The sequence below is a fragment of the Pteronotus mesoamericanus genome, unplaced genomic scaffold (assembly GCF_021234165.1).
Source record: "Pteronotus mesoamericanus isolate MK-2021 breed Mesoamerican mustached bat unplaced genomic scaffold, CSHL_Meso_final contig_78, whole genome shotgun sequence".
Classification (NCBI taxonomy): Eukaryota; Metazoa; Chordata; class Mammalia; order Chiroptera; family Mormoopidae; genus Pteronotus; species Pteronotus mesoamericanus.
The window spans coordinates 8,237,445-8,261,636 of record NW_026555258.1 but is presented as its reverse complement, the minus strand read 5'-3'; the positions used below and the strand labels follow the sequence as shown (position 1 = coordinate 8,261,636).

The 24,192-nt window shown below is 37.7% G+C and overlaps 1 protein-coding gene across 1 annotated transcript; it reads right to left on the bottom strand.

Moving 5' to 3' along the window:
- Positions 1-266: 266 nt before the first annotated feature.
- On the bottom strand, positions 267-22,898 carry PPP6C (protein phosphatase 6 catalytic subunit). The gene is made up of 7 exons (XM_054584389.1): positions 22,757-22,898; positions 12,573-12,668; positions 6,173-6,238; positions 4,992-5,133; positions 2,518-2,597; positions 2,134-2,343; positions 267-1,199 (listed from the first exon to the last, which is right to left on the bottom strand). Exons 1-7 carry the CDS (start codon positions 22,829-22,831, stop codon positions 951-953), a joined length of 918 nt encoding a protein of 305 aa, XP_054440364.1. The 5' UTR covers positions 22,832-22,898; the 3' UTR covers positions 267-950.
- Between the last annotated feature and the right edge of the window lie 1,294 nt (positions 22,899-24,192).

The following is a 24,192-nucleotide window of genomic DNA, read 5'->3' as shown; positions in this document are numbered from 1 at the left end:
GTATCAAATGAACACATTAGTATTACAAGTATTAAATGTTTTTCTATTACTATAGAGGATATAAACCAAAACATTAATATGGCAGTTATGTTTTTAGGCACAGTTTAGTGATTTTTTTTTCTTAAATAAATAGTACTGAATTTCAGTTGAAGTTTTAAACTCAATAACCAAAGGGTCAAGAACTCTAAGAGAAAAAAAAAAAGAATAACTTTAAGCTAACAATGTAAGCTGTTTAAAATTTCTAACACTTTAACCTATCTGGATTTTATTTAAGATTACTTTATTAAAAAATACAAGGAATCTGAAAAAAGATCAATACAATTATCTTAATGTACAAAGTCATAAACTGTAGCAGTTTTTAACTGAAATTTAAAAACACAACAAGGAGGGCAGCCCTTTAGACCAATTTATTTTTTATCCATTTAAAATATCATCCAACAAAGGACAATGAAGTTTACAGCTGGGACAAGTATACATAACTCTAGGCATTTGCAGTCCATCGTGCCCACTGAATAACAACTTTGCTGCTGAAATTTCTTAAAACTTACCAAACTAAAACAAAAGGCTGAATGATACAAAAGGAGGAGTATTTCAGTGTAGTCTTTTCTGTCAATTGGCTTTTTATAAAAAGGAAACACATCTTGTTTCCCCCAGACCAGTAAATAAGCAAGAGCTACATGCAGCAGTATGAGTATTAAGATATTTCTCAAGTCTTCTCAGATGAGTCCAAGGTGGGGATGGGATGGGGAGAAAACTGATAGGAAAACATTGCTATAGACACCATAACAAACAATAAATTTAGATAATTTAAAATTAAAAAAAAAAAGGCAAGAGGCAGCATTTCAGCAGCAAAGTGCTCAATAAAAAGTATATTATAGAGGGTAATACACAAAAGTCGGGATAAGAAGAGGGCAGAAAAATGTGACCGGTCAGCAGGATGGGCTAAGGCCTCAAAGGAAATACGGCGTCGTTGTTCTGGGAGGAATAACACGTTCTGAATCTGGAACTGCCCGGAATAACTTTGGTTCTCTTGTATTTACATCTTTGAAGACCATGATTGAAGCAATATTTCCACAACGATAGCAGTAATTAGGAGCAGACCATACTGTTACCAGCTTCTCATCAAACATAAACTTATAGCCTTCGTGCACTAGTTGGTGTGCTCTGCAGATGAGTTTTAAGTTGTTGATATGAACAAACTGCAAGTTAGAAAGGTTTTGTTAAGTATCCAGCATACTGTTCTTTAAAAAATCAACCTAAATATATAAGAAACTAAACAAATAAAGTATAAACCCTGTTACTAAATACAGTTCTCATGATTATAAAATCCATTCTATAGTTAATCCCAATAATTTCAATAAGTTATGGGCTATAGTTACTTTGGCCTGAATCTGTCAAGGAGTTATAGGAATCATACAGTCACATAATTAGAAGTTCCTGGAAGAAAAGCATTCTACAAGTATTATCAGATATGAAACAAAAGTTTTTATGGTTTAATAATAAATATATTGCTACCATATCTATCATTTACTGAGGGTTTAATATGGTTCTTGCAGGAATTCTGCCAGAGGTTTATTATCCTCTTGACATTTAAGGGAACAGAGATTCAGACAAGGTAAGTGGCAAGTTATTTTGAATATAGCTCTCTCTCATTCCATGCTAGATTACTTCCCAATATAGCTCGTGTGTGTGTGCATGTGTGCGCATGTGTGTGCAGTTGAACCTCAAAAAGTTGCTTATTCAAAATATATCCATATATCAAGTCATTATGTTGTACACCTCAAACTAATATAACACATTAATTGTATCACAATTAAAAATATAAATACTAAAATACATATTTTTAAAGTTGCCTATTTTGCCCTTGCTTCATCTCATTGCTTAATTACAATATTTGAAAGAAAAGAAACACTTACTTTACACATAGTACCAAGTAGGTGCTGAAAGAGGTGCTTACATTTCATTATCTCATCTAACCATTAAGGAAATATACATATGATAAACTACATGAGAAATTTGATATCCATAACTACCAGAGTTTAAATAAACTGGACAAGAAGATTGTTTACTGCCACCATAGCTCTTTAAACAGTCATCAGCAACCAATCACTTTTCCAAAAATGTTGGCTTTACCTCATTTGTGACCTTTGCGCCAAAAAGCCAACCTGCTCCTCGGGGACTGATAGCCCAAGTATCCACATCTTCAGGATCTGACCAAACCAGATCACAAAATGCTCCTTTATGAGGAATTTCTTGATTCCGTTCAATGGTTCGAATTTGATCCAGTGTTTTGATATCAGGAGATAAACCACCATGAACACACAAAATCTGCTCATCTATTAGCTAACGAAAAAAGATAACAAAAGTCGAACATACAATAATAAACTCAGTCACATCCAAATTCATGAATGAATCCTAATAGTATCAATAGAACTAAAATGGCAATTAGATAAAAATATGCAAAGTGCTACTGGCAAGAAAATACTTGAGGCTTTAAAAAGATTTAAATAAACTTACAGCTGCTACTGTCAGCATGTCAAAAACTTTGGTACAGTATCTCCAGGCATTAGCATTTCCATATTTGGTTTGGCACTCATCTATAAAAGAAACAGGAGAGATCTCAATAATGTAGTTCTGAGTCTGCTGATAAAAATAAAGAATATGTTAAATACTAGGACGAAAGAAATTCAGCTTAGCTAGGTAAGAGAATAAGAGAGTTCAGCTTATCTTTATGATGACAGAATATAAGCAGAATATTCAAAATATAAAATCTAAAACTAAAGGGCTATAAAATTATTTTCAAATCTTTCAATATCTGTCTTAATTGTGGTCAAGTAAAATTCATTATTAATAATCTCAACAATTCTTATTCAAAGAATTTCTTAACCTTGTTTATTAAAAACCTTCAACCATACAGAATTGTTATAAAAGCAGCTATTTTATTTTAATGGCTGAATTCTGTTTCCAATCTCTGAGGTCGTGGGATTCTCTTGGAACAAGTACACAGATTTTTTTTTATATATATCATTTTATACATACATATGTGAAAACATATTCATAGATCCTTGGGATATCATATATATGAACATATATTTGTGTACACACATACACACACACACACACACACACACACACGAGAGGCTCTGTCTAGAAGGTATCAGCCTTGTAATATGAAAAACAGAAACATTTATTGAAGAAGATACAAGAAACACTGTACATTGAGGACAATTTGTACACAGGACAGTTATGCCTCAGTCCCCTTCAAAGTAGGTACGTTGCGACCTCACACAGTTCTTCCAAACGCCATCAGCCGCCCTGTCGTATTTTCCTGAATCTCATCAATGACCTGAAATCTCTTCCCTTTCAAAGGTGATTTTAGTTTTGGGAAAAGTCAGAAGTCGCAGGGCGCCAAATCTGGGCTGTAGCGGGGCTGAGTCACCTGCACGATTTGATGTTTTGCCAAAAAACTATGCACCAGACGTGATGCATCAGCAGGTGTATTGTCATGATGAAGCTGCCAATCACCAGCTGCCCATAGCTGCAGCCTTCTGAATCATCCGAATAGTTTCCGTGGAAGAATGTTCAAGCTTAATGCAAAATGTGATGCAGATTTGTTGCTCTAGTCAGTCATTTTCAATGCCATGGCCACATAGTACACATGCTCACTCAGTGGCGTCCACCACCCCCACTGACTAGTACAGTGAAGTCATCATTGTTCACGCATGTGAATTCCAGTCCACACGCCTTGAACATTGTTGCACAAACTGTTCTCGTTGTATTAACGATGGCTGGACTTTTCCCTGCAGACCTCATATATGTAAAAGGATATTCATTCAGCTATGCATATAACAGCAACTTAAAAATAACTCCAACATCCGATGTTAAAGGGATTGCTTAATACCACTATAGGATGTCCATACAGTATAAAACAATCCTGCTATAAAAATACATTAATGAAGTAAAAAGGCAAGTCAATAGTAAATGAAAAAAAGCCAGCGTGATCCCATTTTAGAGTAGTGTGTACATGCACACATGTATACAACACACACACACAAATATGTACATATATATAGAACAGATTCTCAAACTTGAATGTGCAGAACATTCACCTTCAGTAGATTCAAGGGTCCCACCACAAAAAATCTGCAAGAAGGCCCAGTAATCTACATTTTTAACAAGTACCCCAGACGATACCAATGAGGTAAACTGAAGACTATACTTTGAGGCACTGATCTATTGGGTTGACCATAAAGTTCATTCAGTTTCTTCCATACCATGGCTCTAGTAGTGCTTAGTTGTCTTTAACTTCATTTGAAACAATTTTGTTAGACTGTAACAGCTGTCACATCAATGTGCATTAAAAAAACTTACCAAAATTGGTGAAATTTTGTGCAGCCATTTTAATATTAAAGATGGAAGATCTATAACATTTGTGATGTATTATGCTTTATTATTTAAAGAAAGGTAAAAACACAACTGAAACAAAAAGATTTGTGCAGCGTATTAAAAAAGTACTGTGACTGATCGAATGTGTCAAAAGTGGATTGTGAACTTTATTGGTACCTTTGACATTCTGGCCAAATAATTCTTTGCTTTGGGACCGCCTTATGCATTGGAAGATGTTTAGCTGCACTCCTGGGCTCTATCCACTAGAAACCAATAGCGGGAGATAGCTGACATACTCAAAACATCCAAATCAATAAAGTTATTGGTGATAATGAAAAATGTGTCTTTTATTTTACAGAAAAAAACGTAACAGACTTTTTGGCCAACCCAATAAAAAGATGTAGACCAAAAAGTTCAGAATGGTTTTTCTCTCCCAAGATTTTCCATTGACTGAGGGAAGAGAGGAAGTTGAAAGTGAGAAAGTGGAAAAAGATTATGTGTATTTTCTCATTTTCCTATAAACCACACATATGACTTGTATGGCTTTTTCCCCCCAAAGAGGAAAGTAAAACAATATGCAGAATCACAAAAACAGAAGGTCTTACCATAAAATCCATACACTTGTGTTATCTGTCTACTCTCATGATTTCCTCGCAAAAGCGTAATACGATCAGGCCATTTAGCCTTTAGTGCAAGAAGGTAAGTGAAGGTCTCCAAACTATAGTAACCTCTGTCTACAAAATCACCCTGTAAAGTAAAAGTTTACAGTTATAAACAATATAATAGCAACGATATTTTTAAAAAATTATACCAAACTACACAAACTCAGAGACACAGCCCAAAATAACAAAAATGTGTAGTTATACATTGAATTATTTGGAAATTGAGTTTTAACAAATATTCAAATGGAAGTAAATAGGCTGTTTTTACTAAGTGTTTGTGCTAGTCGACGATTTAAGAGGCCTACAGATACCTGCAGTACAATTCTCTCCATGATTTTCCCTGGAAAAAACACCGTTTTTCCAATTATTACCTACATTAACAGATGTTTCAAAAAAAAAACCATGTAAATTCAAAGTTTTAAATAAATTTCAAAAATAATTTGAACTATATCAGAGGAGCTGCCAACTTGAAGAAAATAGGGTTTGTTGGGTTTTTTGGGGTTTTTTTGGGGTTTTTTTGGTAATAGCAAATTCCATAATTTTAACATTGTTCCATGTTCAGCTTTGTATTTAACAATGGTCTATCATAACATGCCCATTAACATTTTACCTAGGCCAATATTAGACCATTAAGAAAACAGCTAAAAAAAATAATAGGAAAGTTATGCCAAAACTTTCAGAGGAAAGAAACATGACAAGATTCAGAAAAAGTAAAACAGTAACATTACATTCTGAAAGAAAACCAAGTAAATATGATTCTTAATAGCAAGTGTGTATGTGTGTATACTCATCAATCACTGGATTAGTAAGAGATAAAAATGAATGCTCAAAAACGTCTTGTAAAATAAAGAGTAAAAATGTATGACTTCAACCAGCATTTCTGAGATATTCTTCTGCCCAACCATTATTGAGGGCTACAACCCAGTCCTATGTATATAGCAGTTTACTAAAGCATTTATTCTCAACTAGAGGACAGGGAAAAATGTAGGAAAGTATAGAATCACCTTTTCAGATATGTAAATAGTCATTATCACATGGCAAAAATTACTTTGTAATTTACATGTAATAGGACAGATTTTTTTTCCTTTTTAAATAAATACTTGATATCACTGGTGTTTACATACCATAAATATGTAGTTTGTGTCAGGAACCTGACCTCCAGTTCGGAATAGTTCACAAAGGTCATAAAACTATAAAAGAAAGGCAATATATGTTGATTACAAATTCCTAAGAAGGAGTAAAATAATAAAACTGAGAGCAAATGTGTGAAGAAGTGGTTAAGAGGACTTCAAATATTTACATTAATTTAAAAAAGTATAAACAAAACTGCCAAGGACACAGCTCCGAAGCCAAAAAAAGGCATTAAAATAAAGCTCACAGTTACCATAAAGCCATTTCTAGATCATTAGTGTTTTAGGCGTCCCTCTCAAATTTCTTTCGTACATCTCCTCACCCATCACTTGAGGATGTGAAACCATTTAACTTCTCAGTCACCTAACTTGTCAATAAGCTAACCTAACCATCCAGACACATACATATTCAGCATCTATTTCAATGAGATAAAAGGAGATAAGTTGGTAAAAATTTCTTTCAAAGAACTTAAACTTACACGACGCTTTATGCCATGAAGAACAGATCGACCTGCCTTGCTGCACTCTACTGTTGGAAATGTGTCTCCTCGGGTCCACAGATATAACCAGTAAAAACTCAATAAGCGTCTTCTCAAAGCATCTTCTCAATAACCAGTAAAAACAGAACTGTATATTTCAAGATATTCTATTTGACTGAAAATTGGTAAATGACTAATTGCACATTTGGTAATGTCAGTCAACTAGATTACCCTAATCTAATTCTTAAAGAAAACTTCAGTTTTTCTGAAAAAAAGGTTTAAGATGAAAGGAACTGACTAAACTGTACCAACTATAATTCCCTACACATCTTTTACACTTGAAAATAAAATTATTATTTAAATTTCTAATACTCAAAACGGTATAGCAATCTTAATAACAGTGAATAAAACTGAAATTTAAATGTTAACTACTGAAATAAAGTATTCCCCTTTATAACACTTTCAAAAATCTAAAGGGTTATTACTTGCTTAAACTTTAGAAAATTTAAAATATAATTCTTCAATCTTCTTAAAATTAGCAAATAAATGACACAAATATTTAATCTCAATCAAGTGGTAGACTATGTTATGTTTTCAAAATATTTACTGTCCATTACTACTATGTAGAGTCCCTCCATTTGAAAGGAATATGATGTGTGCAGGCATATCATGTTTTTACATTATTTTACACAAACACACACAGTATGAGCAGTAAAAAAGAAATATCTATACATTTATATATATGAGGTCTGTCCAGAAAAAGTCCAGCCATCGTTAATACAACGAGAACAGTTTGTGCAACAATGTTCAAGGCGTGTGGACTGGAATTCACATGCGTGAACAATGATGACTTCACTGTACTAGTCAGTGGGGGTGGTGGACGCCACTGAGTGAGCATGTGTACTATGTGGCCATGGCATTGAAAATGACTGACTAGAGCAACAAATCTGCATCACATTTTGCATTAAGCTTGAACATTCTTCCACGGAAACTATTCGGATGATTCAGAAGGCTGCAGCTATGGGCAGCTGGTGATTGGCAGCTTCATCATGACAATACACCTGCTGATGCATCACGTCTGGTGCATAGTTTTTTGGCAAAACATCAAATCGTGCAGGTGACTCAGCCCCGCTACAGCCCAGATTTGGCGCCCTGCGACTTCTGACTTTTCCCAAAACTAAAATCACCTTTGAAAGGGAAGAGATTTCAGGTCATTGATGAGATTCAGGAAAATACGACAGGGCGGCTGATGGCGTTTGGAAGAACTGTGTGAGGTCGCAACGTACCTACTTTGAAGGGGACTGAGGCATAACTGTCCTGTGTACAAATTGTCCTCAATGTACAGTGTTTCTTGTATCTTCTTCAATAAATGTTTCTGTTTTTCATATTACAAGGCTGATACCTTCTGGACAGACTTCGTATACATACACACTCTCACTGTATAGATACATGTACGTGTGTGTATAACTCTGGCCTACTAATTCCACTTCTCTGACTATATCCTAAAGGCAAAAAACCTCATCTGTGTAAAAATATAAAAAATGTGTTACAACAGCATTCAGAATAACAAAAGAAAAAAGTTTCATGATTAACAGTAGGAAATATTTTAATAAAGTATGATCTACCAGCTCAAGGACTACAACCTAATGTGGTCATGAATAACAATTATAATGGAAAGTATGTAGCAAAATGGAAAAATGATTAGGGAACAGAATGGAACACAAAACTATACCTATACTATAACTACACAATTTTATTATGTAAAAACTGAGTATGTATACACACAAAGTCAGGAAAAGAACATTAAAAAGTTTTACAAAACAGCTGCTTTCATAAAGCGTGGTAGATTAAAAATCTCATAGAAGAGTAAGTGAATTTAAACTTTCTACTGATGTTTATAGAAATATACTCTTGAATAAAAGCTTTATAAGTTTCCATGTACCTTGTGTACGTTTAATAGACAACAAAAAATTTTGCTTCTGGGATTCATAGTTCCTACTCCATATTGGAAGTTTTTTTCCAAAATTATTTAATATAATAAACATTTACTGAGAACATGTGCAGATAATTAACCCTGTCCTACATTACTAGAAGCCCACCTCATCATTTCACAAATAATTTCTACCATCTATTATGTGTTTTTCATACCACAGACACTCTGTAAATGTTTTCATTTTAAAACAAAACCAATCTTGAGAAACGGATTTTTTTCCATCATTAAAGGCAAGGAAACAGTTGGCTAGCTCAATAGTTTTTAAACTTTTTGGTTTCAGAGCCCATTCATCATCTTAAAAATTAGAGGTTGCCAAAAAGCTTTTGTCTGTGTAGGTTATATCAATCAGTCTATACCATATTACAAATTAAAACAGGTAATTTTAAAAATTTCATTTAAAAGCCCAGTAACTCATTAAATAGTATCATATACATATTTTAATGAAAAATAAACTGTTTCCCAAAACAAATTTAATGAGAAAAGTGGCCTTGTTTTACATTTTTGCAAATCTCTTTTATGCCTTGCTAAATACAACAGAGCTGGACACTCCCATTCCCTGTTTCTGCATTCAATCTGTTGGGTTAGGGTGATTTAAGCATATGAAGAAAACCCAGCTTTCACACAGGTATGTGTTACAAAAGGAGGAAGTATTTTAATCACCTTTAGAGATAACAGTGCATATTTTTTTTTAACATATCAAAACTTGAAGAGTGGTCTTACCATACTCGAATAGATTGGTGTAACACTTTGATTGGATAACATACTTAGCACTTGGCAAGTGGAAATAACAATTCATTACACATCATCAAAAGCTGTATTTGTTAATATGTTATTATTACCACTCGCCTCATCAAAAAAGTCTTTAAATATCAGAAGCTGTTATCTTTATGGTAGTGGACTCAAATCTTCCAAAATTCCAATTTTTCATTTGAAAACTCAAATTCTGGCATTGGCAACAAAACCGATCAATTGTGTTCCCTAAAGTGACTGGCTAACCACTTCCTTCACTTTTGAAAAAATGGCTGCCAAATACCCAGTTAGTCATTCCTCTTCTCAAGTAAAAATAGCACTCCATAAAAAAAAGAGGCTACTCAGCTCCTAATGCAAAGAACTACACAGCACTTTTCCTTGAGCAAGCCATCCTTCTTCAGCATGCAGCAGATGTGCCTATGCAGACTTCCTAGTTCATTACATTCAAAAGAAGTATCTACTCAACCTAATTCACAAAACAAACAGGCTAGCAAAATAGAACTAGAGACTTGGAAATAAAAAACAAAATGACAGTGATGGGGGCGAGGGGGGGGGACTTTAGCGGGGGAAGAAGGGGAAGGGTCGAGTCAAGGAAAATGTATAAAGGATCCATGGACAAATACAACAGTCGTGGGGGAGGGGACACAGTGATTGAATGTGGATGGTGGGGGGTAGGTAGGGCAGAGAGAGTAATAGGAGAAAAATGGGGACAACTGTAATTGAACAATAACAAAAAGCATTATCTACTCAGGGTTGAGAGTTACAATTAAATATCACTGCTTCATCAAGGACAAGCTTATGTAATAGCGGTATTTTATTTCACTGTGCATGCATGTTTGTACAGAAGACAGCAGCAACTAGCATAGTCTGGTGCTACTCTCTGGATTTCGTTTTGAGGTACCAGCAGTTTTACCCTCAACTGATTCTGTAACACCTTAGAGACCCTCAAGGATCCACAGGCCATACTTAAAGAACTTATGAGCTAGCTGAAGTGGTTTCTGAATCAGCTAGTGTGTAGCTAAGTCAGGATTTAAACAAAGCTCTGTCTGACATTGAAGTCTACCATCTCCTCACTCGATTACACTGCTTCATTGCCTGTCAGCACTACAGTAGGCCATGTTTATCTGCAGATCCTGGATTCTGTACTGCAGACTCATCCCTATTCAACCAACAGCAAATTGAAAATATTCAGGAACGGGGGCGGGGAGGGGATGCTATGTTTCTGCTGACATGTACCATGTAGCTAGACGTACAATGATTATGTCTACACTGAACATGTACAGAGTTTTTCTTTCTTGTTATTATTCTTTAAACAACTATTTGTATAGCATTTACATTGTATTAGGTATTATAAGTAATCTAGATTTAAAGTATATGGGGACATGCAGAGGTTATAAGCAAATACTATGCCATTTTATATAAGGGATTAGAGCATCACAGGATTTTAGTGGGCGGTCCTGAAGCCAACCTCCTGAGGATACCAAGGGACAGCTGTATATGCTTGCCAACATGTTTATTTATACTCATAACCCAATCCTGCAATTCCAGAGCTGCCCAAGTGAAAGACAACTGTACAAGTCCCAAAGGACATATCTTACATTTAGTTTACAGATAGAAGCTCCTCAAGTCCCTTGCTTTTGATTAGCAATTGTTTTAAAGGGTCAGGTACAAGAGAAACAATGTTCACAGTTCGATGGTAGTCTTAAATTAACATAGGCTACTGGGCACCCAAATGAGTTTCAAATCTCTGCTCTGTCCCTTAAGAGCTCTGAGAGTTTGGGTTAATTTCAACCTTTCAGTCTCAGTTTCCTTCTCTATAAAATGATCCAATCTTATAGGACTCCTGAAAAAATTTTACATGGAACATGGGAAAAAGCATTTTGTTAACCTCAAAACATAAAATAAATGTTAGCAAGAACTGTACATTGGCTGAAGGTATATATAATATGTAAGTACAATTTTATAATTTTAATTAATTTTTATAGTTTGAAGTTGTCTCTAACTCCCTGAACTTTGAACATGACTGCAATTCATATATTGAAAAGTTCTTGATACCCCTTCAATTTTAATAGAAGTAGAGGAAAACACTGCTTGCTTTTATTCCAGCTTTTAGGAATGTGTTAAGGAACTTTATGTTAGCAAAATTCAAATGTTTATTATCTTTTGGAGAGAAGTTACATGGAAATTTTAAGAAATCCACTCCTAAAATCTACTAACAGATCACAGATGACATAATGGGGTCTCTATTTAGAAGCTGAGAACATGCAGCTGTCAGAGGTCTTATAATCTCAGCCATTCAGAGAACAGATTGAAAAGCCAAAAAGAGTCCTCTAAGTAGTCAAAATAGGACTTTACTCGAGCAGCCCCCAACCACAACCAATTTAGTCACATTTCTGCTCTTTTAGGCAGTCATATGTAAGGCAGGAAAACTGCATGTAAGATAGTAATTCCTGTTAATATTCATAAACACTATATTGTTCACAATGTATACATGTCCTGTAGCCGCAACTCCCTTTCATGCATACAGCCGACTAGAAGTGGTCAGTTCACGTTTGATTCCCTTATTTAAAAAAAACTTTAGAAACACACTAGGCCAAACACTGACAGTAAGAGCCTAAAGATGAGGCATGCTCATCCTGCCTTGAAACTCTTAAAAAACAAATAAACAAAAACCAGCAGATAAAAAAATAAATGAAATAAATCTCTCTAGTCCCATTCTAGAAGTGAATTGCTATGAAATCATGTACCAACAGTTTTCTTTCTGAGCCTTTGCTATTATCAGTCCCACTAAAGAAATGATAAATTTTCAACAAAGTATGACAGAAAAGAATAGAATGAATAGAAAATCAGTGCCTAAAACAAAAGCATCTATTAATCATAATAACTACAAGCAGTGCACATTTGTGTTTTCTATCTCCCCCTTTCCATGGAACAACAGTGCTGCATTCTATTCACCTTGCAGGTATAATTTCAACAAACTCCATTAATAATTTGACCACTGCTTTTATTTGCTGGAACAGTAACGAGGAATTGTGTCATACAGACTGAGGTAACTTAGCCAACCACCACCAACTGTTGTTTTTTGCTTGCTTGTTTGTTTTTTGCAGCACAAGTAGAAACACACATGGACTATGGACAGTACAAAGCTAAAAATCTGCTCATAAAATTTTACCTGTCCGTGTATGTCTCCACACACTGTTACTGGTGTTGATACTGGCTGAACATTTGACTCTTCTAAGAGGAGATCACAAACATAGTCACATAGCCGCTGTAAGAAAAAAAAGATAAAATGCAAACTCTTACTACAATATTAAAACTAAGGATCATATAACAAAAAGACAAGAACCAATACTTAACATTGTTTGATAGGAAAGGAAACTGTCCTTTGATGATTCTGGGATTATGTTTATAGTAATTAGCTCCCAAAGTTTATAACCTACTACTTGCACTTTTTTAAAACCTTAACTCACTTCCATGTATCTTAAGGTTAGTTCCAAAGAACAAATATGCCATGCCTGGCCTGTATTTTTTTAATAGTCTTTCATTATCACCTTCTTTTTCCTCATTTTGCCAGAAGAGCACTGCTCTTTTAAGTTAGCTTCATAAAGCAGCAATTAATACTTTAAAAATTTTTTCTGCTACTGGACAATTTTTTAAATAAAATACAGTGATTTTTTTTCTGTTATCCTCACCCAAGGACATGCTTTCATTGAAGACAAACATCAATGTGAAAGAGAAACACCAACTGGTTGCCTCCCGACCAAGGCTCAAACTCACAACCTAGGTAGGTGCCCTGACCATGGATGGAATCTGAAACCTTTTGGTGTACAGGATGACGCTCCAACCAACTGAGCCACCTAGCCAGGGCAATATAGTGATGTTTTAGAGTAACTATCTCAGGACCTTACCCACCTTTCTTAGGTATAATGCCTTATTCAAATAATACTTGAAATAATTTTCCAGATACACTCAACGAACCTATTCAAAGAGAATTCCACCAAAGGTATTTGTAGAAGTGCTTTGCTGTAATTTGTTCAAGAATGGGAGGAGTTTTCTCTTTGTTAATATGAGGTCTGCATGTCGTCAGACACTTGTCCCATCCACACTTCCTTTCAGATTTCACATCTTTTAAGAAGAGTCCTACCTTCCATCAGTAAAGGTCAGAGTACATATCATGAATACAATTTAAATATTTCCTCCAACACATCCTCTGACAAAAGCCGCCAAAGAAGCTCATCTACCACTCTTTCCACAATGCATCTTTGGGAGAGAAAAGTTCTCTATTTCCTACAGTGTTGACCTTTCTATTAATATTTGCCCATTCTCAGGGAAGTGTTGGTTACTTATATATTTGAGGGCTCCACTGATTACACCCCTTTAAAGATCAGTTATTAAAATGTTACCCAAACAGACCCACTATAAACTCCACCCTGAATTAAAGTGAGGCTGTCCTTTAAAGAGGCCTGTCCTCACCCTGCATCATACTGTCCTCCTTTCCCAATTGCTTTTTCCCCAATTGCACTTTAATGTCATGCTATCAACCTGTAGTAAGGGACACTGTAGGAGATAGTCCTCCATATGGCTTGCACTGTGTAGGCTATGAACAAGGTATACAGGATACTGTGATTAAACAGTTGCCTTCAAGGAGGACTCAGGAGAGAAATGTCTCTTTGCTTTTAGACAGAGAGGAAAGGGAAGGGAGGGAAAGGAGAGAGAGAAAGAGAAACGTCAGTTTGTTGTTCCACTTGTTTATGCATTCATTGGCTGATTCTTGCACATGCCCTGATCAGAGATAGAACCTGCAACCTTGGCATATCAGGACAATACTCTAACCAACTGAACTACCAGGCCACAGTGACTCTGAACTTTTTAACTGATCAGTTCCCTTCTTTCAGTGGCTCCTAGAAAGCTTAGAGCCTAATCTCAAAGAAGTAGGGCCTAATCTCAAAAAAGATGATCATCACAGCTTTTATGTTATATATGAAAGTATATTCTTACTTTTACTGTTGGTTCCATCTTTGTTTCCTACCTTTATTTTCTCTTTGTCTCACTTATTCTGAATATAGTTTATCTTGCCATATTGAGTGCACCTTTGAAAACCACTCTATATCCTTTTGGAACCAAGAGAGTTATCATTTAATTCACATTCTGAAACTAATTACAGCACAGATTTCCTGAGGGATCCTCCATGGTTCCCATATTTGAATGTTCCAGAATGTGCACCCACATATGGATTGGCTCTCCTAGCCCATCATTCTTCCTGAACTGCAAGGAGATTGGCCCATAACCCCTGTATTGATCTGAAAATAACAGTACACTATAAAAAAATCACTCTGAAACCCTACCAATCTCAAAGGCCAGAGAGTGTCTAGAGAACACATGTAAACTACTCAGGCAGCATCTTTAACCTGAGGCCAGGCATACTAACTTGAGTAAAGTAACAGCTGCCTCCTGCCACTGCCACTTCCGCGTCCCAACTGAGGGTTTAGAGTTAAGTCTCTAAGCCAAAATCATTGCTTCTCATCTCTCTGTTAAGCAGTAGTTTACAAATTCCTATCAAGCAAACACAAAAATAAAAAGTCTATGAAATCTCAGCATAAACTCTGCATATGTCAAACTACTATGTAGAGTGGCCTCAGGACCGCCTTGCCATAGGAGAAGCTCCTCCAAAGCCCTTCATGGTTTTGTTCCGCTGCTTGGTTTGTAGGAAGTGTGATTACTCTCACTGTTTCAAAAAGGCACTAAGGCAAGATTCTTAATCTTATCCCAAATTTAGGGCAAACTATACCTATCTCTTCCCATGGTACCCAATTAATTCCTAATCCTTGAATAATTAGGTGTTCATGGCCCCCATTCTTAGGAGACCCTATTCGCCTTGCCTACCCTTTCCTTAAGAAACTTATTCATGGTTCCATTCTATTATCTGCTCCTGTCTTCCTGTTCCCTCTTGTCCCTCAAATACACTGGGTTTTAAATTCTCAACCACAGCACTACTACTGATTAATTTTTTGTTGTCAGGGACTTCTGTCCAGTGCATTATAGGATGTTAAGCAGTATCTCTGGCTTCTACATCCACTAGATACCTACAGCAACCCGCACCCCCAGCTGTGACAAACAAAAATGTCTCCAGATATTGCCAAATGTCCTCCAGTGCAAAATCAGCCCCAGTTGAGAACCACTGGTCTAGACCTTTCTCCTGAGTTTACTACTACTAGAACAACGCCCAGAGTACATATGGCAATTAAGAAATACTTGTTAACTAACCAACATGTGTATCCAAGTCTTCTGAACTATACCTTTCAAATTCAGTGTGACCCAAACCAAACTCCCTTTCATTCCTTAATCTAGTTACAGTACTTACTAAATAATTCATGCCAGAAACTACAAGATTACACTGAACTCTTCCCTCTCCCCGATTACCTAGACCTACTCTGTCAACAGGTCCTATTATACCTTCTTCACTTCCTTTTAAACATCAGAATCACTTGTTACTTCAAGTTCTCATGTCACCTAGTCTATTGCTTCTATGAAATTTGCATCTCATTCCAACCCATGGTCCACAACTGTTGCCATAATAGTTCCAAAACCTAGTGTCACTTCCGTAAAAATCTCTCAAAGGCATTCTTCTGTTTATGGCAGTGTTTCCCAAACTCTATTCAGATACCACTGTCACTCCTACCACCTACAACAGTGTACTCCTGTAATACATTTCTTTGAATCTACTTTTGTTTTTTAGTTAGCCATATTTTAAACAATATCAAAAAAGTAAAAGTATGGTGTTTTCTCCTAAAATATAAAAATTTTGAAGTGTTTATCTTCACACAACCTAAAAGATAAAAAGTTTATCAGCATTATCTTCCATGATTTGTTCTCTGCCTGTCTTCCCAGCACCACTTCAAAGCATAACTACTGCCTCAAATTCCCCAAATCAACCAGATTTCAGATTAAGCTATACCGTGGCACATGGTATTTACATGTTCTTTCCTTCCCGTTTTGTTTACCTGAACAAACTATGCTCATCCTCTCATTTGCTCCTCCTTTGTGAAATCATCTCTGGCTTCAGAGATGCTGTTCCTGTTTCCCAGTATTCTGGACAGTCCTCTATTTTAGCACACCATGCAATGATCATTCGTTTACTTCTCCATCTCCCTTACTACACTGAGAGCCCCTCAAAAACAGAGAGAAGCATGGGACTCTACCTCTTGCGCCACAAGGAACAGTACTTGAAACAGGAAACATTTAAAGAAATGTTTGTCCTAAAGTGGTATACAGTTTGATTCAACAAATCTTAACTAATTGCCTATCACATACAAGGCAGTGTTCTAAGACTGTGGAGAATACAATAAACAAGATATGACCCTGGTCCTCAAGAAGCTTATAGTCTAACAGTAGAGACAGGCACATCTGCTATCGTACAAGACAGAATACATACTCTAAGTGGTATGCATGGACAATAAGATATCTGCTCACACCTGTCAGAATGGCCATCATTAACAAATCAACAAACAACAAGTGCTGGTGAGGATGTGGAGAAAAGGGAACCCTCATGCATTATTGGTGGGAATGCAGACTGGTGCAGCCATTGTGAAAACAGTATGCGATTTCCTCAAAAAAATTAAACTGGAACTGCCTTATGACCCAGCAATTCCACTGCTAGGAATACCCTAAGGATCCAGAAACACCAATTCAAAAGAACTTATGCACCCCTACTTTCATAGCAGCGCTATTTATGGTAGCTAAGTGTTGGTAACAGACCAACTGCCCGTAAGTAGATGAGTGGATTAAAACAGTGGTACATTTATACAATGGAATACTATGCAGAAGAAAGAAAGAACTCCTACTTTTTGCAACAGCATGGATAGAACTGGAGACTATTATGCTAAGTGAAATAAGCCAGGTGGCGAAAGATAAATACCATATGACCTCACTTATCACTGGAATCTAATGAACAAAATAAACTAATGAGAAAAAGAGAACCAAAGACATGGAAACATGAAACAGACTGATAGCTGTAGGAGGGGAGGCAGGAGCAGGGAATGGTGGAAGGAAGGGGGAGGGACTAGTCAAAGAGCATGTATGAATGACTCATGGACATGGACAACAGAGAAAAGACTGACTGTGGGCAAGAGGGGTGGGCTGGGCAGAGAGGGGCAAAAGGGGAAAAGAAGTTGGGACAACTGTAATATAACAATAAAAAAATTAAAAGTGTAAAGCCAAAAAAAAAAAGTAGTATGTATAGAATAAAAAATGCTATAGAGCAAAGGTTAGTATAGGAAAAAATGGGAGTTTTTAATAACAAATAAATCCAGGTGTGTACTCTGCTGAATCACTGTGGCAAAAATCACTTAAACCTCACCAGTTCATCTACTCTGTCTATCACAAGGACTGTGTAAATAATAGAATGGACATAAAGGTGCTCAGAAAACTGTAAGTAGCTATGTAAATCCTAATCTAAGCGTCGGAGCTAAAGCTCCAAAGAGGCATGGACAATATTGCATAGAGGAAGCATCAGTGGTAGTTAAGGACAAGGACCCTGGAGCCAGACTTGCCTAGGTTTGAATCCCAGCTCCTCTACTTATTTACTAGCTGTATGAGTTTGGAAAGTTACTTAATCTGTATGTGCTTCAGTTATCTGTTTGTAAAGCAACGCAAATATCAGTAACCAACTCACTGAGTATTAAATAATTTATGTTCATGCTATATATGGACCAAGTAGATGACGGAAATAGACTGAACAGAAGCAAAGATGCAGGGAAGTACAGGGCATGTGGTCAGAAGACAATAGTCCAATGTGCTTAGAATGGAATGTAAAAAAAAAAGTGATGAAGTGGAAAACACACCTAGGAAAGCAAGCTATTTGCCATCCTAAAAATACTACTAATTGTATGAGAAAGAGCTCTGCAAGGAGGCTTTCCAACCTAATTCACTGATTAGTTGGACATCCTCAGGCAGATCATAAACTCTACAAAGCTCGGATTCCCCCCCAGTAAAGTGAGAATGGTACAAAACTACATGAACTCTGATTCACTCTCTGCTCTGCAATTCTAGGAATGGATTGGGGAGTTTTTAGAGGTATGCACTGTCCCGTCCAATACCTACAGTGACATGTAGCTACCGAGTACATTAAATGTGACTCGTCTGAATTGGGATATGTCATAAATGTAAAATACTCACCTTATTTCATAGACTTAGTACAAAAAAGGGAAACTATTACATTACTAACTTTATATTACACATTGAAATAAGGTTAAAATTACTAAAATTAATTTCACCTGTTTCTTTTTTACTATTTTTAAAATGTATTTTGAGACTCACATTTCTGAGCATTTTATTTCTACTAGACAGCACCGTTACAGTCTATTTTCAGAATAGACAGGAGAATGTAATTCTGTGGCCAAAGGAACAAACAAAATGCAGGGCATTATGAGAAAGAGTCTTGTAAATACAGAGTGTACAGAAAATACACTCTTCTGGCCCTATATAAAGCCATGGTGCGTGCTTAAGTCCTCTACTGTGTTTAGTTCTCTTTGCATTACCGAAGATAGATACCATGCAAAACAAACACCTCTGGTAAACAGAATAATCAATAATATAGGCAATAAGGTGAGTGACAAATATGTATGGACAGATACAAGCATGGAAGGATAAAGACTACAATATATGATGATAATCTATAAAATGAGATAGAGGCTGAATAAAAAGGTACAAAAGGCTGTTCAAATGTTGGAGAAAAAAATTCCCTGAAACTTTGTGGAGGCATTTCATACAGAGGTGCAACTTTGCAAAGTAGGTAGTCTTATATGGAAAACTCAGGGATGGCCCAGACTAAACATAAAACTGAGTTCTAAAAAGATTACATCAACTATTAACCCATAAAAGCAGTTACTAAGAAATTACACAATTCTTCATGTTGCATCTCTGAGAAAGACACTAGTATTATCCCAACCCCTACCATGGTAACTGTCTTCAGTTCCTCAGTAAAAAAGTGAACACCAACTCAATGTGCAATTTCTTTGTTTCAATGTCTCCTTTAAAAATCATTCAATAACCTCCAAGCTATAGAACCCATCACCCGCTTAAGTACTGGGTTGGCCAAAAAGTGTGTTACTTTTTTTTCGTTAAATAAAAGAGACATTTTCATTTTCACCAATAATTTTATTGCTTTGAATATTTTGAGTATGTCAACTATCTCCTGCTATTGGTTTCTAGTGGGTAGATGCCAGGGATGCTGCCAAACATCTTCCAATGCATAAAACAGCCCACAGCAAAGAATTATTTGGCCAAAACGTCAATAGTGCCAAGAAAGTTCATAAACCACTTTTGACACATTTGATCAGTCATAGCACCTTCTCCATATGGTACACAAATCTTTTTTTGCATTTCAGTTGCATTTTTACCATTCTTGAAATAATAAAGCAAAATACACCTAAAATGTTGCACATCTTCTTCCATCTTCAATATTAAAATGGCTGCACAAAAATTCACCAATTTTGATGTTTTTCTTAAAAAATGGATGCTGATATAGCAGCTGTCACAATACAAACTAACAAAATTGTTTCAAATGAAGTTAAAAACAACTAAGCACTACTAGAGCCATTGTACAGTAAAAACTAAATGAACTTTTTGACCAACCCAAGACTTAAATTTATTTGGTACATCTGAATAGTCTCTGTCTTTTATCATTTATTCTTCCACTTAGCTAGATATGGAATCTGTATCTTCTGTGATCAGCGTTGAAATCTTTATGGTTGATGTGAATCAAATGACCTCTTCTTTAAGGTTATGTTTTCATCCATTCACTTTTACATTTCATCCCATTCCTTCAAAACAGTTATGTACACTTGACCCAGTACTAGTGATATGACTGCTTCCAATTTAGGTATAGAGAAATCATAATTAGATCTAGAACATCCTATGCATTTATTACTTTATTTAGTATCTCCAACTTCTAGTCAGTTTAAAATACAGTGAATTTGTCTTTTCTACCAGATCAAATATTTTCCATAGTGATCATTAAGTGGCCCCAATGATTTCTTTCTTTCTTTTCTTCCTCTGACAGAATCTTTTATTTTGACTTTAAAGCCTCTGAAAAGGTGCTCCTGGAATACTTTCCTGGCCTGCCTAATTTTAGTTTGCACTTCATGCCAAGAAGTAGAAACAAAATTAAATTTCTTTAAATATGCCTGAGATGAGCAAATTAAATCACACGCAAATTAATGTGATAAAAACAGTATCAAGACCAAAAAAAAATTCCACTTAAAAGAAAAATTCATAATTTTCCCCAGCAGTTGCCCAGGAGATTTTTAAAAAGTTTATTAAGAAACAGATACATGCCCTGGCTGATGTGGCTCAGTGGACTGAGCGTCGGACTGGGGACGAAGAAAAGGTCACCAGTTCTCTTCCTGGTCAGGACACACGCCTGGGTGCTGGCCAGTCCCCAGTTGAGGGTGTGTGAGAGGCAACTGAATGATGTTTCTCTCCAACGGCAATGTTTCTCTCCCTCTCCCCCTACTCCTCACTCTAAAAATAAAATCTTTAAAAAAGAGAGAGAAACAGATACACGCTAAATTCTGTCCAATTGTGCTACAAGGGGAAATGAAATGGTTTAATAACTATATTTCCTTGAAGTAGGAAGGAAATCTAATGTTTATTGAACTAGGAGATCTAAAGAAAATCTAAGCGATTATATCCTATTCATTTCAACATGCAATTTCAAGTTAGTATCAAGATACATTTTCATAACAAGCAACATTCTACTAATTATAAAACGTAAAGCTTAGAACAGCTTTACATATACTAAAGAACAGAAAATTGCACCATGGTTCACTGATATGCAAAAACCCACCTCACCCACAGGATTAATAATGCTACCAAAAGATGTCTGGTTAGTTTTCCATGAACTGGGTACCAGTGTTGGCCACATCTTTCTTTTCTAAAAAAAGGCACCTCACAGAAAGAAGCCACAAAGGACTCAGATGAACATGAAAGCTACATTTCCACTAATATTGGCTTCGTCCTCATGTTAATTAAATTATACCACGAAGAAGGGGGAAAGGCACAAGAATAACTCCCCTACCACATAGCACATATAATTCACCTATAAGTAAAAACAAGTTGCATTCACAACAGCTCCTCTAGCTTTCAACATTTTGCATACTATTTGACCGTCGTTAAATACCAACTTCCTGTATCAAAAGAGATAGCAAAAGACAAAAAAAAACAACCCAGTAACATCTTCCTTAAGAGAAAAAAATTCACGGACAAAGATAAATTGCTTGAAACCCACAGCTTAAAGAATACCCAAAAAAAATGCACGAGCTAGTGACAGTCTACTCACAGCAAATCAAAGTTAACTGGACAAATAAAACAAACAGCAGCACTTACCGCGAAACACCGCTAGACACCTCAGCACCGGCTTAACAAACGCGTTAAAAAGAGAAAGACTTGTCAAAGGCTGACATTCTTCCCTTCGAGAGACACAGATACACACACACACACACACACACACACACACACACACACACACACAGTTACTTGGATTCGGCAGTAACGAAAAACAACCCACCTCCTTTAGGAAACCAAGGAGAGGCCATCCTGACTTACGAAGCGATCATGGGGGAACAACTTAAAGGACAGAAAAGTATTTGTATTTACGGAGGGACTCCTAAGTCATCCACTTACATGGGCTCCACAGCGCCCTCGAAAACGGGACTCCTATCTGAATGGGCAGCAGGAAACCAACACTCCTGAGGAGCAATTGGGAGAAGTGGAGGGACAGACAGACGCCTGGACAGCCCTCCTCTTCCATCTCGCCCCAGCGGCTCTAGCCCACTGGCTGCTCAGTCCCGTCCTCGCGGATCTCAACTCACCGCGGCCGCGTTCGCGGGGCCGCGGCATCTCCTGTCAGACGCCGGCCACCCGGCGCTCCTGTCACCACCTCTGGAGGATGACCCCACGCCGAGGGCACGGCCCGCTGGGACTCGGTTCGGACTCCGAAAGGCCGAGGCCGGGGCCGGGGTTCGGGGAGATGGGTCTGCTATGCACAGCTGTTAGGGCTCGGAGCCCTGAGGCAGCCGAAGGCCAAGAGGGGTAACCCTGGGGCAGAGGCCGCAACATCCCCCGGGTTACCCGCTACGGCACCGGGACAGCCTTCGGCGGACTCTCGCTCCTCCCGCTCCCCTCGCTCTCCGCGCGACGCCAAAGCGGACCGGGTCGCTTGGCACCGCGTCAGGCCCTCCACCATGACCGGACGGGATGCTGGCGGGGGTCCGGCGTCCAGAAGGGCGGGCCGGCGGGCGCCCCACTGCCGGAAGGGGCGAGCCCCGCCTGCAGCGCTCCCGCCCCGACCGAGCTCACCTTCAAGTCGTTCTCCGGAAGGTACTTGCACAGCCGCGCTATCTCCACATACTTGTCCAAGTCTAGGGGCGCCATTTTAGAAATAACAAGCCCCGACGGCGGCGGCGGCGGCTGAAGTAGCGGCGGCAGCGGCAGCGGCAGAGGCCGAAGCCGGAACTCTTCCTACGTCACGTCCGGCCCATGAGAGGCGTCTGCGCAGCGGCGTAGAGCTTGACCCGAGTCTCCCCGCTGCCTCGGCACGCCCCTCGCCTTCTCCCGCTGAACTCAGGCTGCAGGCCCGGAGGGGTACCCTTCGGTCCAGACAATGAAACCTGCTGGGACCCGTAGTTATTTGCCGCGGGGAGGGCTGGGATTTATAGTTTTGAGTAGCGGCCAGGTACTCTTTTTTTTTTTTTTCCCCCTCGTTTCCTTCGTCCAGACGTACAGCTCTGAGGACCCAGAGAGGGTTTTACGACCCAAACGGCGCAGTGGGTGGCCCTAGCTGTTCGCTGGTTTCTCACTTCGACCCATTTAAACATTGTCACCCCAACACCTTCAGTTAAAAATTAGGTAAGCCTGGCCTTAGTAACCTGTTTGCACCTCTCCTAGGCCTTGCGAAACCTTGCCTAAATCTGTGGCAGAGAAGTCAGGCTACCAGTCTTTCAGGCTGGAAGGGAGGGACATAGTAAAGCGTTATTATGCTAAATGCTATATAAATGCTGTTTTTCTGTTTAATTCTCATAACGACTAATAGAAAAGCAGTGCTCAGAGGGGTTAAGTAACTTGCCCCAAATCTCAAAGGAAATAGGTGGAAGGAGCCTATATAGGAACACGGGTCTAGCGGGTTTAAGTACATTTTGGTGTGAGTCTCATCAGGTCAGGGAGTTTTTCTTGCACCTTCAGCGCCAAGAACAGGACCTGGCACTTAGTATATTCTCAACATTCAGTTCGTTTAACAGCTTTTATTGAACACCAGTTATGTGCCAGGTACAGTTGTAGTCACTTGGGATATTCAGCAAACCAAATAGATAAAGATCTCTATCCTCAACCAATAGCTAACATTTTAGTAGAGGAGACAGAACATAAACAATAAATAACTAAAGTATGTGGAAAGCAAAGGAGCTATTTGTAAATGTAACTTGTTTTTACTTATAGGTGAATTATATGTGCTATATAATAGGGGAGTCAGTCTTGTGCATTTTCTCCTTCTTCGTGGGATAATTTAATTAACATGAGGACAAAGCCAATATTAGTGGAAATGTAGCTTTCATGCTCATCTGAGTCCTTTGTGGCTTCTTTCTGTTAGGTGCTTTTTAGGAAACAAAGATAGAACCAACAATGGTACCCAGTTCATGGAAAACTAACCAGACATCTTTTGGTAGCATTATTAACCCTATGGGTTTTTGCATTAGGTGGTGGGGGTAAGGAACCCAACAGGATAAGGGAGATGCATTTTA